At 42.7% G+C, this 23307-nt stretch overlaps 1 protein-coding gene across 12 annotated transcripts in view; it reads right to left on the bottom strand.

The window, feature by feature from the left end:
- The window catches only part of TP53BP2 (tumor protein p53 binding protein 2), a 213890-nt gene that overhangs the window by 62865 nt on the left and 127718 nt on the right, over positions 1 to 23307 (bottom strand). For 9 of the 12 annotated variants that reach the window (XR_014054059.1, XR_014054060.1, XR_014054061.1 and 6 more), the window contains exon 1: positions 4661 to 4970. Coding sequence is in view for 4 of the 12 variants with exons in the window: in XM_081491599.1 (XP_081347725.1) it covers positions 4661 to 4687 (27 nt within the window). In the remaining 8 variants the exon portion in view is untranslated. Of the gene's footprint in view, positions 1 to 4660; positions 4971 to 5383; positions 5785 to 11036; positions 11232 to 23307 lie in introns of those variants that run through there. The other 3 variants (XM_081491602.1, XM_081491600.1, XM_081491601.1) reach the window with 3 other exon arrangements.

Genomic DNA, 23307 nt, shown 5'->3' with positions numbered 1-23307 from the left:
TTAAGTTCACTTTAGAAAGACTTTTTAAGAAGTCTCACACACTATGGTAGATTACCAAGAGATAAAGGTCTACAGTGTTCCTTAAAAGCTCCAGAAAAGAGAGGTTTTGTTTTCTTGTTTTTACCATCTGCTGCTGGGGGGCAGGGAACGTGAAGAGGGAGAGAAAGTTCTTCCTAGAAGCAGTGTATGAATAAATGATCCTCTGTGTCCCTCTCAGATAAATTCTAAGTTAATTTTTAAAATCTAAGCAGGTGTATGATTGTGCTACAGTTCTTTATAAAGTCTAAATCCAGTTTCTCTGAAGCAGGTAAAAATACAGAAATTGTTAAATACATTTTGGCTTTTAATTAGTGTAGCAGAAGTCACAAGAAACAAATTTCACTACAACACAGGAAATGTGAGATACTTTGCACATTTTCTTTTAAATAGATGATTTATTTAACAGTCTTTGAGAATTATTCTATAGAGAACCTACCTTAAACTTTATTCTGCAATAAAACCTAAGCTAATGGACTATGTTACTTTTCAACAACAAACAGGAATTCTTTCAGAACATGGCATAATCATAATAATACAATGATCCGATGCTACAGCTTGAAAGGTCTGTCATTTCAAAACACAATTTCAGTTTGGGAAAGTATCTGCAAATAAAACCAGTATATAATACAAATAATACTTTAATACATGAAAATAATACAACTATTTCAGCAGAAGTTAAGGCTGAGGAACTGACTAAGCTGCCTTTAGAAATACATAAATCTGACTGACCAAGAATCAGACTTCTAAAGGAGCTACTGCAATATCCCATTTTTTTGGTCCCAGACTTCCAAAATTATAAGTTCCAACAATCAGACAATATTTCACAGCATAATGAAATAGCTAGGTGTAATTATGATACCTCTGTAGCATCAAAATATAAAATGCCATAAACCTAAAAATAAATCATGATTAGTTCAACTGAGCTCTTTAAAATAAGCTATTATTTTCTCGAAAATATTATCTATATTAGGGCTATGTGATGAAATTCATTTAAACAGAACACTAAATTAAATAACGGGAAAACCCATTCTCCAAGTCATCAGGGATAAACGACCCATTACAATTTCATTTAAAGTATTAATGTAAATGTGAAGCTGCAAATATGGCATTCAAATGTAAAATGCTCCTATGTGCCCCTTCATCAAACTGACTGCCCTGTCAGTACAGTCAGTGGCCACCAGGCATATGTGGCTATTTAGATGTAATTATAATTAAATACTTTTAAAAAATTCAATTCCTTGGTCTCATTAGTCCCATTTTAAGTGCAGTAGCTGCAGGTGGCTGGTGGCTACCACACTGGACAGCACAGATACAGTTCATTTTCTATCACAGCTGAATATAAATGCCACATATATGACATCAACAACTGAGACAGGCAAATTCAAGTCCTCTGGCCTTCCACATGGCACTGTGGAACACTGTGTGTGGTTTTGTGAGCAGGTTTTTTTTCATTTACCTTTCAGCAGCAGGTACAAACAGAAATTTTTATAAAACTGTATCTAAAAAGAACCTGGAGAATCCCAGGGACGGCGGAGCCTGGTGGGCTGCCGTCTATGGGGTCGCACAGAGTCGTACACGACTGAAGCGACTTAGCAGCAGCAGCAGCAAAAAGAACAGTGAATGCTTTTAGAGTTAGCTAAGCTCTTTCATAAAAATATTCTTGTTTGAATACAACGCTTCACAAAATGAAAAGTAATGAAAAAAGATATCTGATATAATTTTAAACAGCTGAGAAATGTTGCTTTTAATGATGATTTCCCTTTAGTTGATAAATACAACATGAGAATGGCTCATTAAACAGCCATACTGTCAAACTACAAATCACCGTTTCTTTAATGAAGCAAAAGATACGGTGTCAAGTAGGAAGGAGTAATAAGTTTCTCCTCACCAAGTTGTGGAAATATCACAGAACCAGACATACCAACTATGGCAGGTATCTGAAAATGAGTGTAATTATTACACCCTTTTCTGCAGTACCCTATCATTATCTCTACTGTGATTCTCAGTACTTGCCTACTTATTTTTAGTTAGCCTACTAAAATGCATCATCCCCTTCTGGTTCGGGATCCAATTATCACTTCATGTCCCACATGAAAGAAATTCACTTGATTCTCTACCATTTGGTGAGAAAATACATGAACACAATTTATTTGCACAACTTTAATATAATGCAGTCTAAATAGTAAGTTGTTATCTCCAGCATTCCTGTAAAAGCAATTTAAAAAATGTATCCTTAATGTCACAGAACCATTCATTTAAAAATGGTTAAAACTGTCATTTTTATGTTATGTACATTTCACCCCAACAAGAAAGCATATCAGGGTAATTGTCTACATTCTGAGACTATCCATTTTTCCCTGTTAAGCAAAGTGCTTTTTCTTATAAATTGGTTAGAGTTTTTCAAAGTAATAAATTCAAAACCTCACTTGATGATGGAATAAAAATCCATATTAAAAGCTAAAGAGAAGAGAGATATTTAAGAAAACAATCTTATTTTCAAATATCCCAAATATTACAAGATAAAGATATAACATGAGGTTAATAAATCAAATTTTGTTTCATATTTTTTATGTGTTGCAAGTATAAGAATCTCCAGTTTAACCTAACCAATACTGCAAATTCAGGAGAAGTTCTTACCTAGCAACTATCCCAAGAGAGGCAAGGAGGCACTAACTGTTTCATAAACAATAACTGTAATCCTCACAACCATCCTAAAGCTAGGTACTACTACTAAAATTCCCATTTTACAGATGGTTAAATAAATCACTAAAAAAGAAAAAAGGCTATGGTCACAAAGGTAGGAGCTGAGCAAATACTGCACATGCCACCACATCATAATGAGTCCTGTTAGATTCTACTGACAGGGTTTCCTTGGTGGTCCAACAGTTAAGAATCTGCCTGCCATTCAGGAGGCACGGGTTCGATCCCTGGTCCAGGAAGATCCCACATGCCAAGCAGCAGCAAAGTCCGTGTGCCACAACTACTGAGGCAGCACTCTAGGGCCTGTGCTCCACAACAAGAGAAGCCACTGCAATGAGAAGCCTGTGCACCACAACGAAGAGTGGCCCTCGCTCCCAGCAACTAGACAAAGTCCACGGACAGCAAGGAAGACCCGGCACAGTCTAAAACAAATAAATCTTTTTTTTAAAATGATTCTACTGACGTTAGGAAAGGCAATAGCCTAAAGAGCTATATAACTTTCTATACATTGTGATGATCTGGTATGTAGTTGGGAGAAGGAAAACTTTCATAAGCATTAAGAAAGGCCAAAAAATACCTTAACATACAACTGATTTTTAAGAAAGAAATTATATCGCAACAGCTAACACTTGTTGTCTTGCTCCTATTTTAGGAAAAATTCACAAACTGCAAAAGTTATTTTTAGGCAAAGAAATGTAAATCCAAGGAATAAAACATTTTAATGACAAAATCCCTCACCCTTCTCCATATTTTAAATATTGGTCATTCACATCACAAACCTAACTTCACAACCAGGTATCAAACTAAAAAAGGACACATAATGCTATTAACACTTTCAAATTCTCTGAATCCTGGCAGGATAAAATATCCCAAACCATCTAAACTCAATTATCAAAACCAATAAACCAAATGTGTCCAGTATGTGAAAGTTTAAGAAACCCTCCCACAACACAAGCTAGGGGGCCAGAAGGTAGTATATTCTGCATCTGTGACTGCATATACACAAAATCTGTCGTCACTCATTCCACAGACTCTATAAAAGTAAAAGAAAAGTTGTTGCTTTGTTTCCACAAATGAAGCCATAAGAAAACATCGCTCAACTGCAAGATAATCCTGCTTCAGCGGCAGAAGTGTAAAGTACATACAATTTCCTCGAGGAAACACACTACTGAAATCTGCATAAGCCACTGCAACCCTCCAGCTTCTGCGACCGTTGAAGAAAAAGGGCATTTCAAATGTCTCAAACCTGCTGTTCACCTGTGTGGCCTGGTGGACACGTCGAAAGCCTACGGAGTCTATGAAGAACTCACTAACCTTCTCCGAGTGCTCGCTAAACAAGCTGTGGAAACGGTGGGAGCCAGGCAAATGCGTTTTTACTGCGACCAAAAACTTTGAGGCTGCATTTATTAAAACCAGTTTCCAGATAAAAATAGAGTGAGTTGGCCATCACCGATATCAAGATCGAAATTCAACTAAAAACAAAGGTACGCTTTTCGGTATGTATATTTCACGCCAACTTGAAGTTGTTTGTTTTTTGTTTTTTTTTAAGACAAAGCAAATAAGATTCCCGATTCCCTTGTTCGTGACCTTCAGGAACTGCAAAAAAAAAAGTCAGAACCCAGCCAGAGAGAAAAAGAAAAGTTTAGAGTGGCTGCCGCGCCGACTCGGGAGCAGTTGCTGGGACCCCTCCCCTCGGTGAGGGTCTCCCCACTCCCGCACGCGGGAGCTTGGGGTGGAGAGTCTGGAGGACGGAGCCGCTCGCGGGAGGTAAACTATGCATAGACCAACCGCGACGCGGACTCAGCCCCCCGCCGCCTCCATCCCCGGGCTCTGCTCAAGACCCGCACGAAGGCGCGCACCAGACCCTTGCCCGCGACCCCGCAACACTTCCGGTCTCGGCCCCTACTGCCCGTCCGCTTACCGGCATCATTTTGGACCCGAACCGCATCGAAACTGGTGGCGAGATGACGGCCCGGAGCCAAGCGGAGGCAACCCGGGGTTGGGGGGTCGCACGGTGCGGGGGAGGGGAGCGCAGAGGGAGGCCGCCCGGAGGCGGCGGACCTGTTGCAAAGCGGCGGCGGGTGGCGGGGCGGCGTGCGGGTCCCCAGAGCTCTCAGTGCGGGCTGGGGCGCCACCGAGCCCCGAGCCCACCTCCGGCCGGGCCCCCCCGTACGTGGCTTTGTCTGCTCCGCGATCGCCACGGCCCGGGCTCCCTCCTCGGCTCCGAAACCAACTAATCCCCGGGCCTGGCCCCCGCCAAGCCCGCGCCGGCTCCGCCCCCCGCGCGGGGCCCCGCCCGCGGCGCGCGAGGCGGGGTGGGGGAGGGGAGGCCGCGGGGACGGAGCCGCGCGCGCCTGCGCGGGCCCGCGGCGGGAGGGAGGCCAGGGGGCGGGCGCGCGCCCGGGGCGGCGGGGTCGCGCCGCCTTTATTTGCCTCCGGGATGACAAGTTGCCGGGGGGCGCGCGCGGCGGAGCCACAGGAGCGCGCGCCCGCCCGCAGGCGGAGCCGGGGACTGTGAGGCCGCCTCTGGAAGACAAAATAAGGAAAGCGCCGGACGAGCCCCGGGGCTGCGGCCGTCACCTCCCCGCAGTGTCGAACTAGGCCGGGGTGGGGGGAAAGCGGGGGACGTGGGGGCTGAATTCACCTGGGCGGAAACTCGGCACCTGGACGGTTCCTCCTCGCGGCACCGCCTCGGCCCGGCCAGAGCCAAGCGACCGTACCTCCTGGGAGGACCCAGCCGCGGGGCTGGAGCGGCCGATGTCCCTGGAGGCTCCACCGACGGCCCGGTCCCAGCAAGATGGAGATCGTCTGGGCCGTCTCAGCCGGCAGCGCATTCCGAGAGTTCCTGGTGGAGGAGTCCCCGGGCTGCCGTCTTCCCTCTCTTCTGCATCGCCCAAACTCTGGTTTAGAACTCTGTGTGACTTTCTGTAACTAAAAACAAACAACGACACCCCGAATATTTAAAAATGACTAAAATCAATTTTGTTTGTTTTACCACGATAAAAATAAGTAAATAAAACCAAAAAAGTTTGAAGCGCATAAAGCAGCTTTCCGAGGAGCTTCTTTTTCTGCTGCTCTAGAAAGTCCTGGATTCCCTCTCTGAAGGGTGCTCTTACACCCTCAGGACAGTCTCAGAAATGGCCACACACTCTGCTCCCTTTGCGGGGAGCTAGGTGAAGGCCTAGAATTGCAGTGGCTCATTTTGAAAGAGTAGCAGAGCTGGTTTAGGCACCTTCTTCCACCTTCCAAGGACACAGATTCCTGGAACCCTAACTATAAGAAACTGTAGTTCTGTTTAAATTGTCCTTGTGAGCGAGATTAAGTGGAAAAGCACCTGGGTTTACCTAGCCTCAAATATAGATCTTTCTTAGTCCAGTATTGTTGGTCAGTCGCTCAGTATTGTCCAACTCTGTGGGACCCCATGGGTTGCAGCACACTAGGCTTCCCTGTCCTTCAACATCTCCCAGAGTTTGCTCAAACCCATATCCACTGAGTCAATGATGCCATCCAACCATCTCATCCTCTGTTGCCCCCTTCTCCTCCTGCCCTCAATCTTTCCCAGTATCATGGCCTTTTCCAATGAGTCGACTCTTCACATCAGGCCAAAATATTGGAGCTTCAGCTTCAACATCAGTCCTTCAGCATCAATCAACTCAGGGCTAATTTCCTTTAGGATTCACTGGTTTGATGTCCAAGGGACTCTCAAGAGTCTTATAGTCCAATATATCCCTGACCAGAATCTCCATCATCAAACTCTTAGCCTTCTTATCCCAGCTACATATCTGTAAATACTAATATTATTAAACTATGGCTAATTCAATTAGAATCAAAAATTCTCCAAAAATCTATTTTAAAGCCTAGTTATTTTAAGAGGATTGTCCTAAATTGTAAAGGAAATTCATCCTTTCATTCAGTAAATATTTGTCTAATACTTACATGCTGAGTATTCTTCTAAGTACAGGGATACATTAATGAAGACAACAAAATTAGGTGGACAGTAAAATCAGCTGAGTATATTAATAATTAATACTTACATAAATTACCAATTATCTCAGCCAGTCCAAAAAAAAATGACCAAATATAGTTATAAGACAAAAATTAAGGGGCTAAGGGAATGAGGCATGCAGGTGAAATTTTAAATCAAGTGGTCAAGGTAGACCTCACTGAAAAGATGATGTGTGAGCACAGACTTGAAGGCGTGAACTACAGCCTTTATGAAGACTTCCAAGCAGAGGGAACAGCCAGTGCTAAGGCCTTGAGGTGGGAGACTACTTGGTGTTTCCAGGACCCTCAAGTAAGCCTAGATGGCTAGAGCGGACTGGATAAGGTGGAGAGAAGCAGAAGATGAGGTAGAGTGAAATAAGGAGCCAGGTAATGTACAGCTTTACGGGCTGTTATAAGAACTTTGGTTCTTACTCTGAGTGAAGTGGTAAGTCATGGAAAAATTTTAACCAATGGCTACCATGATCTGACTTCTGTTTTAATGGAATCACACTAGCTGCTGTGGTAAACAGACTGAAAGTTTAGCAGAGAACCTGTAGGAAGACCTTGCAATAATCCAAGAAAAAGATGAAAGTGGCTTGGGCAGTAACGGTGAACATGGTGAAAAGTGGTCAGATGTGGGATGTATTTTGAAGGCCAAACTCATAAAATTTTGTGACAAGATAGATATGGAATAGGAGAGTAAAACGTCAAAGAGAAGTCCAAGGCTTTTGTCCTAAAGAATGGAAGTTGCTACCACCTGAGACCGAGAAAACCCTGAGTGGAGCATGTTTCAGGAAGAGGCAATCGTTAAATTTGAGAATCTTAATTTAAAAAAAAGCCCTAATCCTGGATTTTAGCACATTTGTGGGAACCAAGACTGCCTTTTGGCAACCCGCAGGGACTATATAACCAAAAAAACCTATCTCGTATTCCACTGACTTTCATTTGGCAACCCGCAGGGACTATATAACCAAAAAAACCTATCTCGTATTCCACTGACTTTCATTATTTTCTTGCATGCAAAGAAATATCAGAAACAACTATAAATAAAACCTCAGAAACAACCATGATCTAGGTCATCCAGAAAACGAATTCTGGGTATCAATCACTAAACCTCCCATTCTCAACAATGAGGAAATATCCCTCCCTCATATCCAAAAAATATTGTGTGTTACTGATCACACACAATAGTAAATTATATTTGGAGGGAGCATTGGCAGCCCTGACTTATTAATAAAACAATAACCAAAGTAGAAGAAAGGAGAGAAGAATTGGGATACGATGGCCCGGGTCTGTTTCTTTACTGCCTTTTTTCACAAACAGGATGTTTCACTGCTTGTTTCTCCCAAGAACAGGAAAGAAAAGGGGATAGTACCTGGCAGTGTGTCCCGAAACCCACTTTCAGCCAATTGAGAATTCCCCGCTGCCAAAGAGCAGGTATGTTTCTGGTTGAGGGTTTTGTTTTGTTTTCTTTCTTTCCTCCTTTTTTTTTTTTTTTTTAAGCATAGAAGCATGAAACCAAAGAAACCTTGTCTGTGCTTTGGTTTCATTCGTTCAAATTCTGTGCCATTGTATTGAGCTCTCAGATAAGCTGTTTCCTTCCTTCCATCTCTTTCTTCCTGCCCAATCTCACCTGTTTATTCTTGGAGAACCTATCCTCAGTTCTCCCAACTCGATAATTGTGCATTCAACCTTGAGAAAGAGAAATCAAATCACCACTCACTGGGTGGGGAGCAGCTGTCCTCTCTTCGGATCTCGCCTCACCCCCAGGCACAGTACAATTAATTACCTGTTTGGCTTGAGTTCAGATGTTGGTGTTCCCGACTTCCTCCCCATGTTACTTTCTTTCCTGTTTCCCACAGTGTCCCAAACCTTGCTTCCCTCCCCGTCACCCCCCTTACCCAATGATACAGAGGCTATTGGGGCTTGCACTACACTCCTGCAATATCATTTTCTCTACCTCCAACCTATGGCCTCCAAATTATGTGTTCTTCTCCAATCTGTGGCCTTCTCTGTGTTCTTCCTGTCCTTCCCTCTCCTACAGTGGATTCTTTTCTTTTAATAAAAAAAAAAAATTATTTATTCTATTTGGCTGCACTGGATCTTAGTTGCAGCACTCAGGATCCTTGATCTTCTTTGCAGGATCTTAAGTGGCAGAAGGCAAAGGAACTCTTAGCTGTGGCATGTGGAATCTAGTTCCCTGAACAGGGATCAAACCCAGGCCCCCTGCATTTGAAGGGCAGAATCTTAGCCGCTGGACCACCAAGGAAGTTCCTGTGGATTCACTTTACAAATACTCTGTGTGCCTGTATTTTGCCAGGCACTGTTCTAGACTCTAGAGCTACAACAGCCTACAGAACAAAGACTCTGCCTTCATGAAGCTTGTGTTCAAGTCAGGGAGTTAGGCAATAAATGAATGAGGTTATAATACATGCTTTGGGTCAGGGGTGGGGAGCAGCTAGGTATGCAAAAGAGAGTAAAGTCTGTTTTGGATAGGGTGGTCAGAAAAGGTCTCTGACAGATGAAGTGAGGGAGGAAATCAGACTCTAGGCAGTGGAAATGGCAAGAACAAAGAGCCTGAGGCAGGAGTGTGCAATTAAAGAAACAGCAACAAAGGCCAATGTGCCTGGCCCTGAGTGAGCAAGGAGGAGAGTGATCAGGGAGGTGGAAGATGTAGTTGTGGTCTGGATGTATCATGTGGGACCATTTCATGTTCCACCAATTATGCTCTCTCTTGAAACCTCAGATACTCCATCAAGTTTATCTGGTTCTCTCCTGCATTCTCTTTAAATTAACGGTAACCAAAAGACAGAGATGGGGCAGAAGCTCCCGTTTCAAGCCTCCTTGATACCATCCATGCTTTTCTCTTTGCTTTACTATCTCCCCCCTCACCCTACTTCTGCTAGCCTTTTAAGTGCCTACCTAAATGTCATTCTTGCAAGGCATGTTTGCTGTTTCCCAACCAGAATTAATCAATATCTCATCTATATTCCATAGCCCTATATATGTATATATAAAAGTTGTGTATTATTGTACTTACCATATGATATAGAAAAAACATATCTGTCTCTCCAGCTAGATTCAGTGGCAAAATCTATTCATCTATTTACCCAGAGGCAAATCTGTGTATCTTCAGCCTTAACGTTGTGCCTAGGGCATAATAGTTACTCAATAAATGTAAAACTGATGGTACTTAATCAGTGTTTGGGCTTCCCTGGTGATTCAGTGGTAAAGAATCCACCTGCCAGTGCAGGAGATGGGGATTTGACACCTGGGTCAGGAAGATCCCCTGAAGAAGGAAATGGCAACCCACTCTAGTTTCCCTAGAAAATTCCCTGGACAGAGGAGACTGGCAGGCTATAGTCCATGGGATCACGAAAGAGTCGGACACAACTGAGCAACTAAACAAACTAAACAAAAGCAACAAAACAAGTCAGTATTTACCATGCTCTCTTTTCTCTTTGCTTGGTTTAGTGAGGTTTTGTTCTTGACTCCTGCAATAACCTCAGGCAGATCTTTCTGCCCTGTCCCCTCCAGTCCATCCTCCACCCTAGAAGTTGGCAGATAACTGGCCAAATCTGTCCTCCACCAGTTTTTGTATTGGCTATGAGCAAAATAGTTTTTACATTTTTTTTTTTTTAATGCTTAGGGTAGAGGGGAGGAAGCAAAAGAAGAAGAACATTTTGTGAAACACAAAAATTATATAAAATTCAAATTTCGGTGTCCATAAGGACAGTTTTACTGGAAAACAGTCACACTTATTTCTTTACATATTGTCTGTGGCTGCTTTCACACCACAACAGAGGAGTTGAATAGTTGTGGTAGAGATTGTATGGCCTGCGAAGCCTAAAATATTTACTGTCTGGCCCTTTAAAGAGGAAATTTGCCACTCCTGCTCTGAGAGCAATAAGAATGATCTTTGTAACAGAAGTCTAATTGTGTCACTCCCATGCTTAAAAGTCTTTAATCCAAGTGGATGGGCACATGGAGTTGAGGGTCAAAGAACATTAGAGCCAGGTGATAAATGCACATTGAAGTTAATTATACTTTTCTGTCTTCTTGTGTTTACTCTAAATTCTGGGTAAAAAAAAAACAAAACAAAACTTAAGAAAACCCTTCCATTGCTTTCTCTTGCTATTAGGGTAAAGAATACTCCATACATGGCCTCCCAGCTTTTGCTTGGTCTATCTCATACCTTCTTTCTAAGATAGGGTAGGAAGGAGAAACAGCCTCCTCAAATCCATGGAAGAAAAATTCACCATTGTTAACTTTGCAAGATAAACTCAGTGCTTTGAAGACATATATCTGTGTACCTTGATTTGGTTTAAATAATTCCTTGCTTAAAGGAAGTCATGGAACTAGGAGCTCCGGGTTTCTGAGCTTCTGTTATCATTTCTCTTTCCATACTTCACCTCCCACTCCCTCACCCAGTCTGCCTTCCAGCTCCATCCCTCTTCTGAAACAGCTTTTGCTGCAGTCGCTGGTGACCTCTATTCCACTGATGCAATGAACATTTTCAGTCTTCCTCTTTCTTGACCTTCCACCAGCACGGAGCCATGGCTCATTCTCTCCCTTTCAAAACACCCCTTTGCGTGCTAAGTCAAAGTTGTGTCTGACTCTTTGCGACCCTATGGAATGTAGCCTGCCAGGTTCCTCTGTCCATGGAATTCTCCAGGCAAGAATACTGGAGTGGTAGCCATTATCTTCTCCAGGGGATCTCCCCAACCCAGGGATCAAACCTGTGTCTCCTGTGACTCTTGCATCGCAGGCAGATTCTTTACCACTGAGCCACCAGAGAAACCCCCAAATACCCCTCTCCCTTGCCTTTTAGGACAGCGTTCTCATAGTTTACCTCCTAATTCTCTCCCTGCTTCTTCTCTGTCTTTTTTTTTTTTAAGATTTTTCTTGATGTGGACAATTTTAAAATTCTTTATTGAATTTGTTACAATATTGCTTCTGTTTTACATTTTGGTTTTTTGGCCAGAGGGATGTGGGACCCCCTGCATTGGAAGGCAAACTTTTAACACTGGTCTGTCAGGGAAGTCTGTTCTCTGTGTCTTTTGAAGGTTCCTTCCTCCTTACCAGCCTTTACATGTTGAAGGTCCTCAAGGCTCAATCCTAGCTGTTTTCTTTTTTCACTGACTGCCTTCTTCCTAGACAATCTTATTCTCAAGTCTTAAACCTCATATACACACAATGTGAATTTTTGTATTTCCAAACCAGACTGCTTCTCTGGGCTCTAGAACTGAGCTATCCAATGACAAAGTCACTAACTATATATAGCTACTGGGCTTTTGAAAGGTGGCTAGTGCAACTGAGAAACTAAAATTTTAACTTTAATTCATTCAAATGTAAGTGGCCAGTAGTGATTAAAATAGTGAACAGTATAGATACAGAATATTTCCATCATCACAGAAAGTTCTACTGAAGAGTGCTGAATATCTATATTCAGTCATATCCAGCTGCCCATTAGATGTTTCCTCTTGGCTGTCTCAAAGTACTGCAAGCTCAACTTGTCTAAAACAAAAGGTATAGTCTTTCTCCCCAGTATGTTCTGTCTTTGTGAATGGCACAAGTGTTCATCCATTTTCTCAAGCCAATAACTCATGAATGATGCTTGACTTTATTTCTTCCTTATCTCCAACATTTACTCAATCATCAAACTCTGTTCACTCTATTTCCTTTTCTGGATTTTTTTTTTTGGCCATGCCATGTGGCATGTAGGATCTTATTCTCCAACCAGGGATCAAACCCATGTCCCCTGCAATGGAAGCATGGAGTGTTAACCACTTGACCACCAGGGAAGTCCCCTGTTCATTCTATTTCTTAAACATTTCTTCAAACTCCCCATTTTCCATCACCACCCACTACCCTGTTAAAGCCACCGCCATTTCTCACTTGTCTTATTATAGACAGCCCTACTTAAAGTCTTTCCTTAACATTGCCTTCAAGCCCTGATTGTCTGTCCCCGCCCATCCCCTATCCTTACCAGGTACCACAGTCCCATTCCTCCCTGAGACTCAGCCACACCATCCTTTTTCAGTCCCTTTCACCCTCTGTGCTTCCTCCAGGACATATGGCAGCATGACTCCGAGGACCTCACCTTTATGCCACATGTCACCACTGGGTATTCAGATGATTTGTGTTTCGAGTGTCATTCAATTAATGCTTTCTGTCTCACAAGACGAGGAATTTCAATTTACCACTGATTCTTCAGTACATAAAATAGGGCCCTGTACGTAGTAATAGAATGAATATTTGAATGAACAAAAGAGTGAATAAATGAATGAGTTGTTCATTTGTCTGCAAGGCATGTGATTAAAGCCAGTGCGTTAGTCGGCTCAGGCTGCCATAACAAAATAGCATAGAATAGGTGGCTTAAACTGTAGGAGTTTACTTTTTTTTTTTTATGGTTCTGAAGGCTGGGAAGTCCAAGACCAAGGTGTCAGCCAGTTTGGTTTCCAGGTAAGGGCCCTCTTCCTAGCTGGCAAACTACTGTCTTAGCATTTATCCCCACACAGCAGAGACAGAAAGAGGAAGCAAACTCTCTGGTGTCTCTTCCTGTAAGAGTGAGAATCCCATCATGAGGGCTCCACCTTCGAGACTTGAGCTAAACCTAATTATCTCCCCAAAGCCCCACCCTCAAATATCATCACATGGGGGGGTGTTGGGGGAGGTGGGAGGGTGGAAGGGAGGATGTCAGTGCTTCAAAATATGGATGGGGAGGAATGACACAATTCACTCCGTAACTGTACAGTTTTCCAATCCTATGACAATATGTTATACTCATCACCCCAAAAAGCCATCTCATAAATGCCTATAAAAAGTTCCAGTTGAGTCGGGATCAAAGGATCTATGGAACTAAATAAAACCTGTTTCTGAAAAACAGACTAAGGTGCCTGCCCTTTTGCTGATTGTCTATGATGTCATCATCCATAAAGGACAATATTGATAATTACTACACAGCATTTGAAAAGAAAATCAGTCCACCTGATAAGATTTCAGAAAGTTAGTGAGCAAGCAACAGAAGTCTAGCCTGAAATGGACACTTTTAAGTGCTGAGATGTCACCAAGGCCATTGGCCATCAACAGAGCCTGCTGTGGCTTTGTTCTCCCCGGTCCAAAGGGGTTTTTATTTCACTGTGAGAAAAGTACATGTATTTCCTCCTGGTCTTATTAAAATACACTATGTTAGCTCAGAATGAACTGAAGTCTAGTCAGTTCTATTTAAAACCATTTTAAATGGTTTGTTTAAAACTATTTTTAAATTTGGGATTTATTCAAATATTTTTCAAGAGTGCCCATGAAAACACAGTGGTTTTACAGATACACGACCAAAGTTCCTTTGGGGAAAGGACCGATTCAAAGTTCTTGATATTCCTTTTAGCCTAGCACACAATGTTTCATCGTCAATTGAGTATTGAATGAATGCAATCATGTTGCTGCTATGAATTATTTCCCAATAGCTAAAGATAACCAATTGAATGAGAAATGGATTGGATTTTCTGTACTGTCATTTAAACCCCATTTATGTGAAGTCCATAACTCAGTTTCAGTGCCAATTATTTGCAACACTCAAGTTAGTTATTAATTGACAGTTGAGAACACTCATTTCTAAAAGTCTTGGCTGAACTCAGTTTTTACTGCTCTTGTTAAGGCCCAGAGGAAGCTTTGAAAAAGACCCACAGAGAAGGTATACTTAGAAGACAATAAAACTGAAAAAAGAGAGTATTATGTGGTTAGAGAGAATTTTCACTTCAAATTAATGAATCCCCAAGCTGTAAGCACTAAAGATTATTTTTTTTCTTTAAGTAATTTATTCTCTGAAAGTGTTTATAAATTGGTTTGGGGAAAAAGTGGAAATCTCATCTCAAATTCACTTCACATTTACCGCATCTAATAGAATAAACATGCAATTGAAAAAACTCAATCAATTAAGGCATGCTTGCGAGACCAACTACAGCAAGTTCTCGTAGCCCATTTAAATATGCCTTTGCGTGTGTGCTAAGTCATCTCAGTCATGTCCAACTCTTTGTGACCCCACAGACTGTAGCCTGCCAGGCTCCTCTGTCCATGGGATTCTCCAGGCAAGAATGCGGGAGTGGGTAACCATTCCCTCCTCCGGGGGATCTTCTCGACCCAGGGTTCAAACCGAGTCTCTTTTGTCTCCTGAACCGGTAGGCATTTATCCCTAACTTTCAATTTACACACAGCTTTTCTGTTTAATTCAATAAACACTACTGAATGTCTACTATGAGCCATGAACTGTCTGGGATACAGGATACAATGAAATGAGGTACAGGTATAGAACTGAAGGCTACACGTGCTAAGTCACCTCAGTCGTGTCCAACTCTGTGCGACCCCATAGATGGCAGCCCACCAGGCTTCGCCGTCCCTGGGATTCTCCAGGCAAGAACACTGGAGTGGGTTGCCATTTCCTTCTCCAATGCATGAAAGTGAAAAGTGAAAGTGAAGTCGCTCAGTCGTGTCTAACTCTTAGCGACCCCATGGACTGCAGCCTACCAGGCTCCTCCATCCATGGGATTTTTCCAGGCAAGAGTACTGGAGTGGGGAGCCATTGCCTTCTCCGAAGGCTACTCATAGAGGAATCTTAAACTAGTTAATCTCCGCAATAATTGTGATGTTGGTACTTCTGTTATCCTGCCTTAAGGACAAGGAGCCTGAGGCCCAGAAAGTTTAAGTAAATTGTCTGAAACCTCACAGCGGGTGCATTGCAGAAGCTAGGATTTGAGCCAAGGTACTTGAGTCCAGAGTCTGCATTCTTAACCACTATTGTACTTTCCTTCATGGTCTCCTTTCCTTCAACACTTCTACCCTGAGTGCCTGGAGGCATCAGACCAGCCAGTGAGGATATAAAGGTAAGTAAGACTCAGAGAACGTACAGCCTAGTATGTGCATCCCTATGAGCCATGCGTGAAATCTAACACGCAGGTGCTCTGGTTGAAGTTGGCATGGGGAACCGTTACCTAATCCCCTGACGCTCCCAGGTTAAGAAAGTCTGGAAAACTCTCAGAGAGAAGGGCTCAGGAGCTGAGTCTAAAAGATGAACTTACCTGAAAGAGGTGTATTTTCTATTTCATTTATTTGAATCACTGGTTAAATAGTAAATTTTACTTCATTTAAACTGTTATATGGAGTGTCTACTATGCACATAGCAGTATAAAATATACCAATAGACTTGATCTGGGCCCTTAGAAATTGGTGAAGGGGGAAATGTGGGTAGAAATTATAATAACTAGGTCCACCATTTATAGTGCACTTACTAAATGCTCAGTTCACTTCAGTCTCTCAGTCGTGTCCAACTCTTTGCGACCCCATGGACTGCAGCACACCAGGCTTCCCTGTCCATCACCAACTGCCGGAGTTTATTCAAACTCATGTCCATTGAGTTGGTGATGCCATCCAACCATCTCATCCTCTGTCGTCTGCTTCTCCTCCCACCTTCAATCTTTCCCAGCATGAGGGTCTTTTCAAATGAGTTAGTTCTTCACATCAAGTACCCAAAGTACTGGAACTTCAGCTTCAGCATCAGTCCTTCCAACGAATATTCAGGACTGATTTCCTTTAGAATGGACTGGTTGGATCTCCTTGCAGCCCAAGGGACTCTCAAGAGTCTTCGCCAATACCACAGTTCAAAAGCATCAATTCTTCAGCACTCAGCTTTCTTTATAGTCCAACTCTCACATCCATACATGACCACTGGAAAAACCATAGCTTTGACTAGATGGACCTTTGTTGACAAAGTAATGTCTCTGCTTTTTAATATGCTGTCTAGGTTGGTCATAACTTTCCTTCCAAGGAGTAAGCGTCTTTTAATTTCACACCTGCAGTCACCATCTGCAGTGATTTTGGAGCCCCCCAAAAATAAATTCAGCCACTGTTTCCACTGTTTCCCCATCTATTTCCCATGAAGTGATGGGACCGGATGCCATGATCTTCATTTTTGAATGTTGAGTTTCAAGCCAGCTTTTTCACTCTCCTCTTTTACTTTCATCAAGAGGCTCTTTAGTTCTTCTTCCCTTTCTACCATAAGGGTGGTGTCATCTGCATATCTGAGGTTATTTTTCTCCCAGCAATCTTGATGCTAGCTTGTGCTTCATCCAGTCCAGTATTTCTCATGATGTACTCTGCATATAAGTTAAATAAGCAGGGTGACAATATATAGCCTTGACATACTCCTTTCCCAATTTGAAACCAGTCTGCTGTTTCATGTCCAGTTCTAACTGTTGCTTCCTGACCTGCATACAGATTTCTCAAGAGGCAGGTCAGGTGATCTGTTATCCCCATCTCTTTCAGAATTTTCCACAGTTTGTTGTGATCCACACAGTCAAAGGCTTTGGCATAGTCAATAAAGCAGAAGTAGATGTTTTTCTGGAACTCTCTTGCTTTTTCAATCATCCAACGGATGTTGGCAATTTGATCTCTGGTTCCTCTGCCTTTTCTAAATCCAGCTTGAACATCTGGAAGTTCACGGTTCACGTACTGTTGAAGCCTGGCTTGGAGAATTTTGAGCATTACTTTGCTAGCATGTGAGATGAGTGCAACTGTGCGGTAGTTTGAGCATTCTTTGCCATTGCCTTTCTCTGGGATTAGAATGAAAACTGACCTTTTCCAGTCTTGTGGCCACTGCTGAGTTTTCCAAATTTGCTGACATATTGAGTGCATCACTTTCACAGCATCATCTTTGAGGATTTGAAATAGCTCCACTGGAATTCCATCACCTCCACTAGCTTTGTTCGTAGTGATGCTTCCTAAGGCCCACCTGACTTTGCATTTCAGGATGTCTGGCTCTAGGTGAGTGATCACACCATTGTGATTATCTGGGTCATGAAGATCTTTTTTGTATAGTTCTTCTGTGTATTCTTGCCACCGCTTCTTAATATCTTCTGCTTCTGTTAGGTCCATACCATTTCTGTCCTTTATTGTGCCCATTTTTGCATGAAATGTTCCCTTGGTATCTCATTTTCTTGAAGAGATCTCTAGTCTTTCCCATTCTATTGTTTTCCTCTATTTCTTTGCATTGATCGCTGAGGAAGGCTTTTTTATCTCTCCTTGCTATTCTTTGGAACTCTGCGTTCAAATGGGTATATCTTTCCTTTTCTCCTTTGCCTTTCATTTCTCTTCTTTTCATCACTACTTGTAAGGCCTCCTCAGACAACCATTTTGCCTTTTGCATTTCTTTTTCTTGGGGATGGTCTTGATCCCTGCCTCCTATACAATGTCACAAACCTTCGTCCATAGTTCTTCAGGCACTCTGTCTATCAGATCTAATCCCTTGAATCTATTTCTCACTTCCACTGTATAATCGTAAGGGATATGATTTAGGTCATACCTGAATGGTCTGATGGTTTTCCCTACTTTCTTCAATTTAAGTCTGAATTTGGCAATAAGAAGTTCATGATCTCCTCCATGATCTCAAGACGGTCAGCTCCCTGTCTTGTTTTTGCTGACTGTATAGAGCTTTTCCATCTTTGGCTGCAAAGAATATAATCAATCTGATTTCAGTACTGACCATCTCATGATGTCCATGTGTAGAGTCTTCTCTTGTGTACTATGTATATGCAGGTACAATTCTTTTTTTTTGGCTGCACTGGGTCTTCATTGCTTTGCAGGGGCTTTGCTGTGAGTAGGGGTTACTCTTCAATGCAGTGCACCTGCTTCTCATTGTGGTGGTTTCTCTTGTTGCAGAACACAGACTCCAGGCACGTGGGCTTCAGCAGTTGCAGCACACAGGCCCAGCTGCCCTGCAGCATGTGAAATCTTCCCAGACCAGAGATCGAACCTGTGTCCCCTGTATCAGCAGGTGGACTCTTATCTGCTGCACCACCAGGGAAGTCCTGTGCAGTACAATTCTAAGCCCTAGAAGTACAGTGATAGGAAAGAAAGTTCCTGCTCTGCTCTCTAGACGTTTTTGTTCCAATGGAGGAGGCAGATGACAAAGAAGTAAATAGGACAGATGCTATGATGAAGTTAAAACAAGACAATGTAACAGTGACTGGAGTGGAGTGGGCACTTTAGAAATGGTGGTCAGGAAAGTTCTGTCTGAAGATGTTTGGACTGAGATCGGAATGAAACTATCCTCAGAAGATCTGAATGAAGAGGGTCCCGAGCAGAGGAAAGAACACCTGCAAAGACCCTGAGGGAGAAGTGAGCCTGGCACGTTTGATGAGCAAGAGGAAGGCCAGAGAGGCTGGAGCAGAGGGTCTCACCCCAAGTCATACAGACAATAAACAGCACAGACACACAGAGAACCATCAAATCTAGCTCTGCCTATGGCCAACAGCCCACACACTACCACTAAACTAACTGCGTGAAGGAACAAATCAAATGTTCTACCTGTTGTCATCAATGTGTAGAAGTGTGTTTTTAACTTGAACAACCCAAAGAAAATCCAAAGAAAAAGGAGAACACGAATACAAAAGTCAGAATAGAAGTCTCGTAAGCAGAAAGGCTTCCCTCAGAGAGTAGGTCCGAAGACAAACAAGGCGTTGTCTTGCACAAGCTGTATCAAACCCAGCTTCATCTAACCCCAATCTTAACCTCAGCCCATTATGCATTCACAGTTCTTATCGCAGTCTGAAATCCCTTGGGGGTAATGAGAGGCAGCTCTAATACTTCAGATTAGGAGCTCAGATAAAGTTAATGTCCAAAATTCTTCCAGCTTCTCACGGATGCCAGCAGAGAAGTACTCAGACTGGAAGGCCTCTACTTCTGGAGGCTCCAAGAGAAGAGCCCTTGGCAGGCAGAAGCCATCTGGGTGAGAATTTCTGCAGGAGATCGTGCAGGGTTGGCTGGTCAGGTGTGATTAAACCAGTGCATGTACAGGAGAGGGTGGTAGGTTCAGACAGGAGTTGTTGCTGAGGTAGTCATCATCAGGTAAGTGGCAGAGGGCCAAACTGTGGGCAGGGGAGGCTCAAGTTGCCAAGCAAGCTGTCACAGACAAAGAGGGCAGAAAACTTGATCAAAATGAAACACCACCTATGAATCCAAGAGCGACAAGTTTTCTAACACCTTGCTGGGTCAAATAAGCCCACTTTAAGGCAGGTCAGACTGGGTTTAATGGCATAGCCGTGTCCCAAAGAAATCTTACTTAGTTTTCAAGGGCTGGGCCTCTACTCTGTATCTAGGTACACAGAACATTCTATTCCAGCTCAGCCAGGGGAGGAAGATTAGCCCAATTTTCCTGCTGATAGTTGGCATTTAAAAAAAGGTGCTTTTCCAGGGTGTGATTTGTATGTTCTGCTTGTGTGATCTGTGGGTGGTGGGCAAAGATACAGATCTCCTCTGAGATCTACAGAGTCAGCCCTTCTAAAAACGAGATGAATCATGAACCACATTCCTTCATGATTTGATTAGGGAAAAAACAATGGAAACCCATGGAAAAACAATCCATGAATAGTAGTAAGCAGCACCAGCTGGCCAAAAGTTTCATTGGGCTTTCTTTGTAAGCTCTTACAGAAAAATCCAAACAAACTTTTTGGCCAGCCCAATACTTTTCATTTTAAGTTTCATGCCAGATCCTAAAACAACACATCATATCTTATGAAATCCTCACCACCACCCTATGAAATTGATGCTGTTAATAGTCCAGTTTACAGATAAAGAAGTTTGGACTTAGATAAGTAACTCGTGCAAGGTTACTCATTAGTGAGAAGCAGCCAAAGGTCTCCTTACCTGGGCTAGATCTGTGCTCTTTATTTTTTTAATTGACTTTATTGAGGTATAATTTGCATCCAGTGTATTGCATATACCTTAAGTGAGCAGTCATTTTAGTTTTGACAAATGTGTAAACTCTTGTGCACGCGTGCATACGTGCTCAGTCGCTCAGTTGTGTCAGATTCTGTGACCCCATAGACTGTAGCCTTTCACATTCCTCTGTCCATGGAATTCTCCAGGAAAGAATGCTAGAGTGGGTTGCCTTTTCCTACTCTAGGGAATCTTCTCAGCCCAGGGATCAAACCTGCCTCTCATGTCTTTTGCATTGGCAGGCAAATTCTTTACCACTGTGCTAAATACCATCTAATCAAGGTTAATAATTCTTCACTCCCCTCTTATATCTCTGCATCAATCTTCCCACACCTGGCAACCACCAATCTACTTTCTTATACTAAAAGATAGTTTGGCTTTGTTTTAGAAGGTTAGAGAAATAAAATGAGGTAGCATTGGACTTCTTCATGTCTGTCTTCCTTTGCTCTGCATAATATTTCTGATATTCCTTCATGTTACTTCATGTATTAATAGCGCATTCTTGTTGTACTGAGTAGCATTTCATTATTTGTCAAACCCTTCATCCTTTGATTGATATTTGGGCTGTATCATGATCTGACTATTATGAATAAACTTGCTGTGAACATTTATAAATCTTTTTCTGAGCATGTATTTTCATTTATCTTTGGTAAATATCTCAAAATCTAGCAATAGGATTGCTGGGCCATTTTGTTACTGTATGTTTACCTTTATAAAAAATTACCAAACCCTTTTCCAAAGTAGTTAGACAATTTTACACTCCTGCCAGCAAGGTACAAGAGTTCCAGTTGTTCCACATATTTGAGAATACTTGGTACTGGACTCCTCTGTTGGCTTTGTGGTAAAGAATCCATCTGCCAGTGCAGGAGACATGGGTTCGATCCCTAATCCAGGAAGATCCCACATGCCTTGGAGCAACTAATCCCAGGCACCACAACTATTGAACCTGTGCTCTAGAGCTTGGGAGCTGAAACTACTGAATCCATGTGCTGCAACTACCGCAACTGAGTGCCCTGGAGCCAGTGCTCCGCTATGAGAGAAGCCACCACAATGAGAAGCCCACATGCCATGATTAGAGAGTAGCCCCCGCTAGCCACAACTAGAGAAAAGTGCGCGTTGCAATTAAGACCCAGCACAGCCAATAAATAAATAAATAAAATTTTTTTTTAAAAAAGGATACTTGATATTGCCTCATTACTTATGGTAAATTTCTTCTTGTGCTATTGGCCATGTGCATATTTTCTTTTGTGAAGTATCTGTCCAAGTCTTTAGCCCATTACTTGGGCTGTTTGGCTTATGATTATTGAGTTGTAAGGATTTTTGTATATTCTGGGAAAATGCCCTTTGACAGACATATGCATTGAGACTATTTCTCCCATTATGTAGCTTGCCATTTCATTTTCTTGATGGTGTCTTTCAAAGAGGAGAAATTCTAATTTTGATGAAGTTCAATTTATCATGCTTTTGTTTTGTGCTTTTTGTGTCCTAAGAAATCTTGCTTAACCCAAGTTTTCAAAGATTTCTCTCCTATATTTGCTTCTAGAAAGTTTATAGTTTTACTTTTTACATTTAGGCCCATGACCTATTTGTTATTTTGTGTATATATTATAAAATAAGATCCAAGTTCTTTTTTTTAATATGGCTATCCAGTCCACTACAGTGAAATAGACTATCCTTTCCCCATTTGATTATCTTGGCTTTTCTGTAAAAAATTAACAAATTGTATATGTGTGGGTTTATTTCTGGGCTCTGTATATGTCCCGTAGTTCCTGCCTCCCAGCCCATGGATTCAAGCCACATTCACAGCCCCAAACTCTGATCTATGCTTCCTCACCTCAGAGGGACCCCCAGACTCTGTTTTGGCTCTTTATCTTGATGCCATACAAATTATCCCCAGGTGCAATTTGCCCAGATCATGGCAAATGAGGGCTTCCCCGGGTGCTCAGTAGTAAAGAATCGGCTTCAATGCAGAAGCCGCAGGAGGCGCAGGTTCAATCCCTGGGTCTGGAAGATTGCCTGGAGGAGGGCATGCAACCCACTCCAATATTCTTGCCTGGAGAATCTCATGGACAGAGGAGCCCGGTGGGCCACAGTCCGTAGCATTGAAAGAGTCAGACACGGCTGAAACAACTTAGCAGGCACACATGCAGGGCACCTGGGGCTCACCCCAGGAGTTTCCTTGTCCTCAAGAATCACAGTCTTATAGTGTCTGTTGCTAAATGCTTGAAAACAGTTGCTGTGTATGTTTTGCCTAGTTTTATGCTTATTTATGGCAGGATGTCTAGCCTAGTACCAATTACTACATCTTGGCCAGAAGCAGAATTAAAGCCTACCCTTCTAACCATAAGTAAAGAAACCTTGGAGGAACACCTGAGCAGCAACCATGGCAGCAGTAACAGCAGCAGCTACAACGCCGTGGGTTCCCCAACAGGGCCTGCTTTTTGTCACTGTTTTTTGGCTGTGCTGGGTCTTCGTTGCTGCATGCGGACTTTCTCTAGTTGAGGTGAGTGAGGGCTACTCTCTAGCTTCGGTATGTGGGCTTCTCGCTGTGGGGGCTTCTCGCTGTGGTGGCTTCTCTTGTTGCAGAGCATGGACTCTAGAGCTCGGGCTCAGTAGTTGTGGCTCACGGGCTTAGTTGCCCTGCGACATGTGGCGTCTTCCTGAAAGGATTGAACCTGTATCCCCTGCACTGACATGGGATTCTTAACCACTGAACCACCAGGGACAGATAAGAAAGCCTTCCTCAACAATCAATGCAAAGAAATAGAGGAAAACAACAGATTGGGAAAGACTAGAGATCTCTTCAAGAAAATTAGA

The sequence above is a fragment of the Giraffa tippelskirchi genome, chromosome 5 (assembly GCF_054371585.1).
Source record: "Giraffa tippelskirchi isolate mGirTip1 chromosome 5, T2T-mGirTip1v1.2.pri, whole genome shotgun sequence".
NCBI lineage: Eukaryota > Metazoa > Chordata > Mammalia > Artiodactyla > Giraffidae > Giraffa > Giraffa tippelskirchi.
Note: the sequence above shows the minus strand (reverse complement) of the source record. Positions and strands in the feature narration are given on the sequence as shown.